This window comes from Passer domesticus, chromosome Z, assembly GCF_036417665.1.
Source record: "Passer domesticus isolate bPasDom1 chromosome Z, bPasDom1.hap1, whole genome shotgun sequence".
NCBI classification, from domain to species: Eukaryota; Metazoa; Chordata; class Aves; order Passeriformes; family Passeridae; genus Passer; species Passer domesticus.
The window spans coordinates 53,055,986-53,070,121 of NC_087512.1; the positions used below are offsets into that span (position 1 = coordinate 53,055,986).

The window sequence follows — 14,136 nt, forward strand, 5'->3', positions numbered from 1 at the left end:
TACTCACTGAGACATTATATTAGGCTTTTATCCTGAAGTATAGGAAACAGGTTGCAAAAACCTAAACATTACGCAATAAAATGCAATATTATGCTAGAAGGCTAGATCACTCTTTAGCCATTTCAGGCTGAATTATCCTCTTGTGTTAGATTACATTGTGAGACTTGAGCCCTATTAATGCTCCTGCATTCATTGCCCCAAATATACTGTCTTTGCTTTCTCCTCCTTTCTAATTCAAATTAAGTATTTAGTGTCACCCAGATGTGCCTCTCTGTAGCATCCACCCTGCCCCAGGCACTGAGTCCACCAAGTGCAGGATGACCTTGTGCACCTGATTTCAGAAATGCATGAGGCAGGTTCTAAGGCTTAAACAGTATTTAGAATACTCTGTTTTTCCAATATATCTCAGAACGAGATCAGAGAAATATGAAGTAATGCAGTTACAATTCAATTTACATTTCTCCTTTAATCCAAAAATATTCTCTATTTATAGTATGGTATTTCTATTTCTACTTTTTTGAAACACATAAACCAGGGGAATGAAAAAAACCCCAAAACCCTTTCAGGCAGTCTATAGCTTTGTATTTTCCTCCACTCATCAAAATCAAAGACAACAGGAGCTTCCTGTAAATGCCCAGCCAATGTTAATTACCTAGCCACTGGAAACAAGGGAAAAATCAAAAAGACACTCAAGGCTGCCCCCTTGACCTCAAGACGAGTCCATGCTGACTTAGACAACAAATGCTGGTGAGGATAGCATGCTGCTCTCATTATTCATATTAAACACAAAGAAAGAACACAAAAAGGCCTTGTAGATGAAGCCTTGTAATTTACACTTTAAAATAAATAAATGTTATGAAGTGTGGGCCCATATTTCTGGAGAGCAATAAGAAACAAATGTAGAAATATTGTGCAATGCACTGGATCTATTTGCCAGTGCTACGGGTGAACAATATGCACTAGCCGATTATGTCATACAGAATTACCTTTCCAGTTTTCCAGAAGTCTAGAATTCAGACTTATTTAGAAAAGAAACCTTACTCTTAATTAATAATAACATAGTACATAGAAAACTTAATATTCTGTGACAGCAATAAATGAAAAAAGACATATCCCTTTCTAAATATGAAAATTTATTTCTAATGGTACACTGCTTTAGGACTATAACCTGGCTATTAGGCAGTAAGGAGGAGCATTGAAAGAAGATTTTCCTGTAGTTTAGGTCATATAGTAATGCTGGGGGATCATTTGCATATTTATTTCTTGCAGCCTCCCTGAGGTAGTTTACATAAGACAAATGGTAGGTGTGCCAGCAAGACTCCTACCTGAGACCAATGTGTCTTCTTTAATAGGATTTTTCAAATTCAGCCTGCAGATTAACAATTACTCATTGCCCTTTTTTCTATAATGGGAAGGAAACCTGCAGAAATATCTTATTTCAATATTATTGAAGCAAACCCCAAATATTTATACCTAGTTTACATGATGATATTTGACAAAATCATGGGTGAAGGAAGATAAAGCCTTTGCTGAAAGGATAGAAAGATAGGAACAACAGCAATAAGGAACTAATTAAATATTTTTTTGATATTCAAATGAACAAGCCAGGTAGGCCAAGAGAGTGCTGGAGAGAAAAACTGTGAGGAAGATTGCAGGGAACTGCTTTAAACCAGATAAAAGTGGTTGGAAAAATACTTAATTTGGTGCTGCAAGCATCCAGGAAATTTAAGATGCAACTTCAAAACGGAGACATTCTAGACTGAGCAAAAATGCAATGCCTGTTTGTGTAGGATCCCTTTTTCATGGTTATGCATACACATTTATTGAAATATACTGATCCAATTTTTACACTTTTATATATCAATACACATATTTAGCAGAATGGCTACTAGATGAACAGCAAGCCAGAGCTCTCCCAAAGCACCACGTGACTCAATCTTATCTTTCCAAGCATGTCATCATATTTGAGACAAATCTGCCTCCTTCTATATATAGGAGGAGGAAAATACCTCTCAGAGCCCCTACTCCCCTCTCCCAGTGCCAGCAGAGATGGAGATGTCCTTTGGGAACAGCCTGAGTCCCATGGTCCTGAGACACATCCCTGCCAGCCTGCAGGGCTTGGGCACCCCACAGAGATCTGTGTTATCTTGCTCTTTCAGCTGCTGCTGCTGCCCAGAGGGAAGACCCTTGCCAGATAATGGGTCTATAACAGATTTAGCAGATCGAAAACCACCCCAGCATCACACTGCCCAGCAAGCATGTGGAAAGGGCATAATGTGTTTGTGGGGAGGCATACACTGATGTTTTGGCAGCTTCCATCATCAAACACATGTATGTGTTCAAGTGTTGCATAATTTGCAGTAACCCTTGCCAGATTCCAGCTGGTCTTTCCAGCATTTCTGTTCCTTGTGAGCACTAGGAGTTTTCTTGCAGTATAAATTCTTTAGTTTTGCAGACAGTTTTCAGTGTAGCCTCAGGACCAAGGAATTACAGCTCTTGCTAATTTTTTAATAATATTTCCATGTTGCATATCTTCATGAGCATCTACATCTGCAGATACATAAACACATACCAGCATTCACCTCATCCCTGCAGCCTCCAGTGTAATATGGGAAGAACATGCAACGGATTTCACTCCTTTTTGGGACATTCTTCCTGCTACTGGGCTTTAATTCACTGTATCTGTGTGAAGCCATGGAAAGCAGTGGGCCATCCCATAAAGAGAGGGAGGTAGTGGCCACACCTGCATTGCCGACATTTTATTATAGTAGGGGAAAAAATTTATTACTGGTAGGGCAGTCTGGCTAGGCTAAACACATGGGACCTGAAAATCAAGGAGGAAAGACATGGGGAATCCCAATGCATCATTTTAGAATCAATTTTCAGAGGAGTATTAAAATTATATTAATATACAATTTTACACTTGGTTAGAACAAATTTCTGTGGATTAACAACAAGCACATCAGGCAAGTGAAAATAATCAGTCTCCTAAAGGAATAAATAAGAGAACATTTAATCAGAGAAGGAAATAACTAGGTTTGGAGTTTGATTTTTCAAATAATAACAAAAGAGGGGGTGAACTATTTCCAAGTCCACCAAGAGAAACAGAGCTTGCACAGCTGCACTGGTAGATAAAGAAATCAAAACCACACAGGAACCTGCTTTGAACAAGGAGAGGACTCATCCAATGACAGAGGATGCCAGACTGGGCTAGTCACTGGCAGCATACACCTCTTTTGTGCAAGGCTGACAGTGCCTTAAATTCCCAGTCAGCATTTGCTGCTGCTGTTGTTATAGTGACAGCTCTCAGCTAAAAGTGAGGAAGGGTGAACACCCTTCCCCCCTCCACAGAACTACTCCAGGTCTCTCACTGTGGCAATGCCTGAAACTTCCAGTTGAGACCACTGTCCCTGGGACCAAAGCCTCTTTCTCTTTTATTTTTTATCGGTATTGAAATTGGTATTGGTACAATTAATATGCCTGCATTTTCAAACTCAACATGAACTCATGGCTCCTGCTGGTCAAGAAAATTTGAAATCTTACAATTTTAAAAATTTTTTTTTTCCTTCCCCATGCTCTACATGCACTAGTTCTCTTATTCTTAGCTTTTCTTCTCTGCTTCCCTCCCATGTGGGCCACCTCACCCATCCTCCAGTCTTGCCTAAAATGTGAGCAGGTAAAGTCTGTCGCTTTCCTGCCTTAACTCATATTAGCAAATGCACTTATTTTTATGCTAATTCTCTAAACAGTTACTCTAAAATTTGCAATATTTAGCAATTATTTAATGTTGCTGCTATAAATATTATTTCTCCAAAATGTGGAGTCGGTAGCATTTGAGTATTAGCTGAATTTAGAATATCATGTGGCTTGCAAAAGTCCTGCTAAACCAACTTGGCCATCTAAGACCGTAAAAATTGTTATACTTTATCAGTTCCCAGCATTGTTTTGCTTTCTTTAAGCACTGCCTGTATGTACCTTGCAGACCATCTTTTATAACTACTGTGACATTAAAAGAAGACATGACTCTTTCTAGGGTAATTTTCATTCAGCCTCTAGCTGGCTTTTACCCAAAACCCTTGCACCACATCTTAGCTGTGGATTGTGTCATGGTACTTCATCTACAGTCTCAGGCAAGACAAAATGCCTGAGAAATATACAAGTTCTATTCCAATGCCAGTATGTGCTAACCATTTTAAAAAAATTGTTTGTTTCTATACAATAAATGTTAATTTATCTAAAACGCTTTTGTTGTCATGGAGATTTTTTTCTGCAACTACTCAATTCTTATGCAAATTTTTGTTCTCAATTAAAATAAAATTAGAAGATTTCTACAAGATAAAGTGAGACTAAAAACTAGCAGAAACAGGAAAAGAAAATTACATCACTCTGTTCAATAACAAAATGGTTTCCACAAGGGACATTTTCTCAATGAATGATTCACAGATCTATTAGTTCTTATCTGTATTGAGATGATTGCAATTCCTAGTTGCTGTGATGTATTTGTTTAGTTAAAAAAAGGTTTCCTGCATAAATATGTATGCATTTTTCATACCACAAAATTGAGGAATAATACATATTTTAAAAAGTAGCTCTGATTCAGAATCTCCCTTATTCTACAACCATGTTCCTACTCCACAGCAGACTAGCAGTTACTCTCTCTAATGACTCAAACTGCCAGTCTGTCATCTGAAAAAAAGATAATGGGAAATACTGACCTGGTTTTGGATCTGACTCCCCATGAAACAAACTAGAACTTTTTCTACAGTAGTGTGTTTAGAAATGAAACTCAGCACTGCAGTCATTCAGGAAAACTGTTTTCCCTCCATTATTATTAAGCAAGACTCATTCTCTGATAAATGTGGCATGCAGGAGAATTTAGAGAAAGATTACATATTTCTTAGAGCTCATGCTAGGATTTGTTTCCCCCTCTTTAACTTTCTACTTCCAGCTCAGCATTACTATTGCACCCACAGAATTAGACAAGTTCACATTCAGGAGCTTGATCTCATAAGATATTTTTAAAAATAATACTCTTTGCTTCTAGAAATTGTGTAGCCACAGTCCTCACGAACTTGCTGCAAGCTTCCCCTCTCAAAAGTTTCTGTGTAACAGGCTATGTGAGGCAATGCAGCAGGCAGGGCGTGAAGAGAGAAATCCCTGAAAGCTTACAAAAGAGGCGGTGGCCTGGGGAGGGGAAAAGTGCAGCACTGAAGGCACCAATGAAGCTGCTTGACAACAAGTGCTGGGGCTTTAATTGGGTTTCTCTGACTAGTTAAGGGTCCCATGATATGAGGAAGACGTAGGAATGTGGAGGACTTTCAATAGACAGTAACTGAAACATAGAAAACATAATGGGGCACAAAAGATTGCAGGAGCAAAGAAAATAGAGTCTTTCACAACCCTCTGCTGCATGAGAGCTTTCTATAAAATTTGCTTTGAAGAATAAAGTAATCATGTTCTCTCTACCTACTGGGGACAAGGCAATCAAATACCGGCTGAATTTCCAGAAGAAATGTTTTTCCTAATATTGACACTGAATATAATTATCAGTGTGGAGAGTCACTGGAATAGCTCACACATAAAACTACAGAGGTATTTAAGAAACAAAAGCCAAAACCATGGATGCCCAAGGGTGGTGGAAAGATTCTACCTGAGTTCAGGTGACGCTCCCACTCCACCCACTCCACCCCTCCATGCCAAACCAGTGCAGCTGTAGCTGCCAAGACATTTTAAACATGTTGCCCTGGAGTTCACTCTGGCACATCACCTACTTCCCAGCAAGAGTGAACAACTGACTATCAAACACTGGAACTGGACACAGTTTGCATAACCCAGATTGTGCTTATATTCCTCTATGTCACAACTCCCAGGAACATTAACATTTTCATTATTCAGTTCAGGATTATTTCAGGTTCAGCTCTTCCAGACCTTCTTTTGTGGCCCTGGCACAGGTCTGTGACACATTCCTTACAACTGTGACTAAAGGTTACCATTGAACTGAGAAGTACATAACCTAAAACATATTTGCTTTCCAGGCTTTCATTAAAAATATCCTTAATTATCATCTAGGAAAAGCATTTCTTCCTAAAATATTTTGACTTCACTTTACACTCTTGTCATAATGTCCATAGCAAAAAAGCAATTAAATCGAAATGTACAAAGCATACAGATTTTAAGTGACTTTATAATTTCAGGAGAGGTGCTGAATCAATGCAAAGACACATCAATACACTTGGGTCAGTCAGGGAAGTTCTGTATGCACATACATATGTAAAATACAGTTATATAGTCTGTAGGTATATATATGTCAACAGCTGTCAAAACCTCTCTGCATTTCAATCAAATAAGAAGTTGAAATTTGTTAATAATTAAGGAATTCAGCTAAGCCTCAATCAACTTTCTAATTTCCTTCATGCATAATAAAAAGATGTAAGGAAAAGATTACGCATGAGAGGGGAATCTGCCCTAAGGCAGAAACCTAAATTTACCCTCCCTAACACTCAGAGGGCAGCCATTGTACAGAACAATGCAAGTGTTAATCCTTTAGCCCAGCTTAAAAAGTGGAAACAGCTAATATTTAATTTGAGTCGCTAGTGCAAAACATCTTGGCTGCATATTTCTGCTTAATTATTTTTAGTTTAAGGTTGAAGAGTGAAGTAATATTTCTAGCTTACGAGCTGAAAATAATTTAATTTTTTTTTTTTGTTTCATTGCTTGTTGGGTCTTTTTCCAAATCACAGAGGTCTGTATTGACAAAATTTCCAGTTCTGTTGTACATGGGCCAAAGGAGGATGCAGAGTTCAGATCTCCACAATATTGGTACTCATCTATAGCATCACAAGGGGGCTCTGCAATTCTACTGAGTGACTTTGCTTCTAGTCAGAATGCCACACAGTTGGTCCTAGCTGTCCAAATTTCTGGATCAAGCATCCAATCTTTTTGAAAAGATCAATTGGACAGTTAAAGTCCCATAATCACTACTGACTATAGATTACAGAATGTTGAAACTGTCAGTATATTAAACAAATGTTTCATCAAATAATGCAGTTCCCCATCCCGGATCCCATGAAATCTTTTCTCTTCTGTTCTCCTACCACACAGATGGTTGCTGCTCAGGAACCAACAGCTTCACTGGATTTTTTGTGTTTTGCATTTGCAAGATCTCATCAAAGACTCCTGTAGAGTATCCAGCCCCCCTGAAAATTACCTAATCTGAAATCCATGTGGGTATATAAAGGGCTACATGAAAGGTAAGGCACTTTGACCAGGGTTGTCTCCAGCTCAAGAATGGGACCCCACTAGTACTTTAATTTGCAGCATGTCTTTCCTCATTCATTTGGCTCTGTATTGAGAGAGTAATCACCCTTCTTCTGTTGAACTTAGGAGTCACGGGAGCAGTTGCTTTTCTTGCTGTTGTTTAGAAATAATTCATGTCAAGGCTGAAGGTATGACCATGGCATAAGAAAACAAGTATGCTTTTGTTTTTTCAAGTGGCAGATATTTTCAGACTGAGTATTTGATGTGTATTTTTGTAATATTCCTCTATGATACTAAACTTTCATTACAGAACAAGGAATATTAAATAACCTGTCCTTATGTGAGCTTGAAATCACTAACACCAGTAAGTTAATTCATTTACTCAAGCCAGTAAAAAATGTTTTCTTTATCATCTCTTGCTCTAAAAAACCCAAATCCCTACCAATAAAATATCATCCCAAAACTATTAGAGAATCATCTCACTTTATGCATATGCATTTACTCCAGAAGCATGTGCAGCCTTGTAAGCAAAATCTTCAGAATTTCAGCTGTCCTGAAGAACTTTTGTAGAAAAACCAGATGTTTGATAAATACAGTGAATACCAAAGAGAATTTCTTTCCTGTTAGTCTGCTTGCAAAATTTTTATTTGATATAACACTATCCTCCTGGCAGGTTGACTGCCATCTAATCTGTTTTATGATGACCTGTCAATGAGATTTTGCCAGTTTTTCCCATCTTTTGTCTGCTCTAACACACTGAATGCTGTGTGCATGCTGAGCACCTTTCTTCAACATTTACTGGCTAATTCCTCCATTTTCAATTCTTTTTTTTCCCAAAAAGTGTCATGGTAATTACATTTCCAAAGGCACTTTTAGGATATTTGCTGCAGATATTTATTCATGTGAATGCTGGTAAAACAATTCAAATAATTACTAACACGTAGGGTTTTTACGTACAGAGAAGAAATTTGAACTCTAACCTCCTTGGGGAAGGAAGGTGATGGAAGAGGTATGCGCAGGTAACTTACCTGTCAAATAATTCTCCACCAGTGACCAGTTCCAGAACAAGACTGATTTCTGTAGGGGTCTCAAATATCTCCTTCAGTTTTATCTGGTAAAAGAATACAAAAAGTATTTATTTTGCTTATTTGTCTCCTTGCAGAGCACTTCTGAAGGTCAACAGTAGAACACAGAACACAGCTGGGAGAGTTACCTTGTTGTCTCCCAGTTTTTTTTTGTTAGCTTTTTTTCTTTTTTTGTACTCTTTTGGTTATTCTTGTACCTCAGTAACCTCTGTGAAATACAGGCGTTTAAGAGGCCATCTGTCAGTCTCTCAGAGAAACCAAAAAGTAGAACCTTTTGGTCTTTAAGTCTCCCAGGACTGAAAACACCAACTTCTACTTTCATTTGCAGAACTTCTTTCGCAGAGTTTCTCACTCAGCTCTGTAAGAACATCATTGTTTTATATTCAAATGGAAATATAACTCAACAGATGTTCATAAAAAAGCTGCTAGCATGCCCTCTAAGAGAACCCAGAGCTTTAATCCAGGTCTCTACAGACTGGTGAACCACAATAGTCATCTCTCACAAACAAAAAGTGTTTAAAAACAAGGAAACAAATGTGGAGTGGAATAACATGGCTAAACTTACAATGTTAGGATGCGAAAGGCGAAGGAGAACTCCAATTTCAGTGCGGACAATTTTCTTGTCTATCTGGTTAAAAGTGGGGAGGGAAAAAGGGAAACAATTATTTCCATGTTCAGCATAGAAACTTCTGGATGAATCACAGGATGCTATGTATGAATAGCACTTCCAGATCTCCTGGAAGAGTAAGGTAATGTGAGACACACGAGTCAAGCATACTGGAAAGAGAAATTTTCCATTAACACAAGATGGATACTATAACAGAGAAATGTCCACACCCAGGAAAACTATTACAAATATACATGTAAGTCACAGAAGAAGTACATAAGAAGTACAATACAGGAAAAGGTGAGAAAATTCCTATTTTTACTCAAGTTCTGGCCTTGTCTATTTTTACTTATGTTTGTTGAGTTTATGCTAGCTTTCTTTTGACACACTGTCCAGCAGCTGTGCTGGGAAAGGTTTCTGCACGAAGGATGTGCTCATCAAAGTAGTGTCACTTGCTGCTTAGAACAAAAAAGTGGTGCAAAGGCCAAACACCTCCAGCTACAGACTATAAGGGTTAACCTCAGTTTGCTTCAACTGTCTCTGACAGAATGATCTATTAATTCAAATTATTGGTTAAACCTCTGAGAAGATTACCCCTTCCCTTTTCAAACTGTAGTCTTCAACAGTCACAACTTATGTTCTTTGGGGTCATCAGTCACTTCTCATGAGAAGTGTGGAGCTAGGGAATATTTTGTTCAGGAAAGCAAACTGCAGCTTTCCTGAAACTAGAATGCTTAAGCAAGCAAGAGTGGAAAATGTTTGTAAGCAAATTATGAATGCTTTTATGTTTTCAAGGCAATTAATACACTTATGAGGAAACTACCTGATTTGCAAATATTCTTCCAAACCCTAGAGAAGTCCCACATTGATGTCTCAGGGGGTTCTGAAATTAATGAGTCAGCAAGTCACTGTGGTTCAAAATTGATGACATACATGATGTCAAGCAGAACACTTTGAGAGGGACTTGTGCTGCTTTTTTGTTTGTTTGTTTGTTTTGTGGAGGCTTTTTATCAAAGTCAAGTTCTGGTTTTGGCTTTTTACATCAGATGGGAAATGAATGGCAGTCATAATATATAAACCTTTAAGGGGGACATAAAATTACCTTCAAATTCTTAGTGAGGAAGATACGTGAGGGTTTTTTATTACCTGAAAGAAGAGAGCTACTTCTCAGTAATTAATTTTTTCCAGCATCAACAAAATCCAAGTATCCATTACATTCAGAACTACTGGATAGGCAAAATTTGATTCTCCCCTTGTGTCAATCAGGGACAATTCCAGCTTAGTAATGCTATAGTGGTGTAAAAATGGAGTCGAGAACTAGAGTCCTCAGGGCTTTCTTAAAACTTACTGACATTCAATCTCTTCTAGTGCCTCTGCCAGGAAGCAAAATTAAGCAAGAAAAATCAACTTTGGACAAATTCAGTGCATGTAAGAAGGAAAAGGAATCAAACATTGAAAAGGAATGAAATATTGCATTACCTGAACATCTAATTGAAGGTAACCCATATTGCCAATAACAAAATCTTCAAGCATAAACACTTGCTCTGGGATCAAACCCAGGACCCTTTAAACATGTGACGAATGCATGCTTTATAAATGTTTTTGCTGTCTACTCCAAATGCAATTATCAAATTTCTTTTCCTGCTACATAAACACTGAGCAGCAGGTTTGAAGACAGGCTCCTCTGAACTTTTCCTAAAATGCTGCCAGCACCAGCCTGTGGTCTTGCTCAGTTTTAACATTTCCTTGGCATCACTTTGGGTTACTTCAGTGAGTGCAAACATGCAGCAAAGGCCTCCAAAGGTCACTGCTGGGCAACAAAGGGCTTTTTATGATTCACACACTGCGACCATTCCCACATGCTTTGCACCTCAGAAAAATTAATGTACAATTGTGCATGGACAGTGATATCCCCAGCAGAGCAGTTCAGACTGAAAAATTTACCTTATCCAAAAGCACTGCTACAGACTGAGCAACTCACAGTTTGTTTCCTGCAGTTCTGAAAATGTTTGGGCACCAAGCATACCTGGGAGCAAGCATGGAAAAGGCTGCCCAAAATCTAAGGATCACTTCTTTTGGCACTGAGTAGTTACAAGTGAGAAAGTACAGAGGCCTCCTCTCACCTTGCCTCTCACCTAATTAAGTCAAAACATGGACTAAGATTTAGTTTTATGTGTTTGGTTTCATATATATTTACTCTCAAACTGTAGGTGAGTTCCTCTGTGATCAAGTTTGTGACCTGACACATAACAGTGGACTTTCACACTTTCTCAGATGATGGTATGAGGAAAAGGTACCTCAAAATTCAGGATGATAAGATGCAATGGCAAATATGCTGCAGAGAAACACTTAGGAGTGTTACATATTTATATGTAATGTCTATTGGGACAGATTTTACTACAGAAATGGGCATGTATAGGTGATATGAAGTGTTCCAGAGTAAAAACAGGGACATATTTAGTCATGACATTTCATTACAGACAGGCTGTTTCATCACTTTTATTTTCTTACCTTGTCCTATGTTAAGTACAGATAGAGTTATGTTAACACTTACCTTGTTCAGCTCCTACCAAAATAAAAGGTACCTACTTATATCACGGCCAAACCTGGATTATTTTTAGTTTGGGCAATGTCATGGTTTGACCCTGGCACAATGCCGGGGCCCCCATGAAAGGTATGTTTCCAAAATGGTTACTGTGAGATGTGACCTGGAATATCAGCAATTCAACTACTTATTTTGAATTTTCCTATCATCATCCTATCAAATAATTTCCTGACAGAAATTATTTGCTAGGACAAGAGTCAGGCATCTCACTCTAGTGTGTATGTTGCTATAGTAACAATGTTTAAACCATGGATAATTTAATCAAAATATGCCATTACCACAAATGTTTGGGTAAATTAAGTATGTTGGGCTAGATCAAATACAGCAGTCTGATTTGTGTGTATGTAATAACTGATCAAAATGAGGTTGCAAAATTCTTTATTTTGTCTCCTCCTTTTTGGATGTAATTTAAATCGGTAGTTCAGTGCTTGAAAACTATCTGAGCTTTCCTTAAATTACCATTACTCACAGGAGCATCAGTGAGATATGTGTCAGTATATTACAGTCAAGAATAATGGGATCAGCAGAACTAGTCTGTTTGTGAAGTGAAAAAACAATCAAATGCTAACTTTCAGAGGTTCACAGTTCCACTAGTTGAGCAATTTTCCTTCTGTCCTTTATTCTTTGCTTTTAATCTATGACAAATGGACTAGAGTATGCTTTTGGTCAAGTATTTCATCAGTGCAACTTGATTTCCACTTAAATGATTACTTCAGTCTGTGTGGAAGACATTACTTCCGTAATACCAGGCTGTGTAAATGCCTGGTCAGGTGATTTTAACACTGCTGCAATTTTACTAAGCTTTATTTTCTGTATTTGCAACTTTAAGTTGCAAGTAATAGTGACAGGCCTTCAGAGCAACAACCTGCTGTGGAACACCCATGTCAGTCAGAGAAATCATTTGGCAGTAAACCCAAAACAGTTATTTATCATCCCCTCACTGCTGACCCTGAGAGATTTCACTGTCCCTTGAAGATTTCACTGTCATAGGCCAAAAAATAAAACCCAAACAAAGTTGTTAGATGGCCTGTGATTATTTAAACCCACAACACTTATGTGTTTCCTCAGCTTACCTGTGGAATCACATGGAGTGCTGAAAGACAGCAAATCTGCAAGAACTGCTTGTAGGTGCTGTACAGCCACTGCCTGGTGCTGTGGCTTCCAGCACTCCTCAGTAAACTCTAGCAAGCAAACCAGGAGCTGTGACTGTAGCACAGAAAAGCACCTGCATACTGGCCTTAATCTAACTAGATAAAGAACCTGCCGCAGCAAAGATCTAAAAGCTTGAACTTGGGAGCAAGAGGCAATCTAGGAAAGCTGCTTCCTTAATTTATAACAAAGCATTTGCAATAAAAGTGTGATCGTTCCTGGATTATTCCTAGTATTTGTCCTTCCAGTTATTTCACTTCTGTAGAATTATGTATTTATGTATTTTATAGATATGTGTCTACAATTACCCTGTCTTTGAAATTTCATACTGGTCATGCAGAAAAGGAGCACTAGATTTATATTCAGTGTACTTCTCATTTTTGAATTTCAGATTATTTTGACAAGAGATAGGAATGGAAAATTCCATAATGAAAGCTGAGATTCTTCCATGTTCCCATGCTCCAAGATAGTGAGATGGAGTAATGCTAAAAACCACCGAGATGTAAAAGTGTTGTTTCTGTGTGGATTAAATGAAACAAGATAAAATGAACCACCACTTTACATAGATTAATCCAGCTGCTTTGCAATATAGTACCACCCTAAAAACAGGCTGCCAATGGATGTTCTCTGTACCCTCAAACTTAGTAGAGAGCAAGAGGAAGAGCACATTCCTCATCCTGCAAGCTCAGTCTCTGCTGTTCTCCTTCCCCTGGGCACTGTGGAGGCAAAGGAGCACATTTGCCCAGGTGCGACCCCTGTGCAGTGAAAACACTGTGCCCAGGCAATGGTTGTGAAGAAATCAATGCAAAACATCTCTTGAGGAGCTTCACAGCACTGCCCACCTCAGGGAGTCTGTTCACACCAGCTCGGCACAGCTCCTTAATTAATATCCCACTTCTTGACTCACATGAACACCTCTAACATGAGCAATTAATTATTTATTGAACCAGCAGGTCACAAGACTATGTGCTTCTCTGCACTTACAGGAATCACAGTGCAAGGCATTATTAGCTTGACACTACACTATTAAAAGTGCTTCCAAGTAACAAAGTTTTATTTGCTCATATAGTAACTGCTCTGAAGCCTAAATCTTTCTATATTTTATGGCATCAATTCCTAATTACCATTTACAATTTTGCCATTATTTTGCCCTCTCACAGTTAAGCTGAAATATTAAAACTTGTACAGACATATAGGCTACAACAAGCAGAGTTGTCGTTCCTTGGTAGTCTAAGAGGTCTGCTCCCAATTGTCACAACTAAGCACAGGAGTGATGGGTTACCAAGGCTCTCCTGAGAGATTTGAAGAAAAAAGAAATAGGCTTGAATTTAAATAAATTTTCACAAGAAAAATGTTCAAAGAAAATATTTTCTATGCAGTTTAAGGTCTTGCGTTTCAATTTCAGAATGTCCTGAATGACAGGAATTCTAGTT

At 38.2% G+C, this 14,136-nt stretch overlaps 1 protein-coding gene across 2 annotated transcripts in view; it reads right to left on the reverse strand.

Annotated features, from left to right (window-relative positions):
• The window catches only part of CAMK4 (calcium/calmodulin dependent protein kinase IV), a 140,903-nt gene that overhangs the window by 47,862 nt on the left and 78,905 nt on the right, over nucleotides 1-14,136 (reverse strand). Inside the window, exons 3-4 of one of the 2 annotated variants that reach the window (XM_064404953.1) lie at nucleotides 8,908-8,970; nucleotides 8,286-8,368 (exon numbers count right to left, since the gene is read on the reverse strand). In XM_064404953.1, coding sequence (XP_064261023.1) covers nucleotides 8,286-8,368; nucleotides 8,908-8,970 — 146 coding nt within the window. The remainder of the gene's footprint in view (nucleotides 1-8,285; nucleotides 8,369-8,907; nucleotides 8,971-14,136) is intronic. The other variant, XM_064404954.1, reaches the window with a different exon arrangement.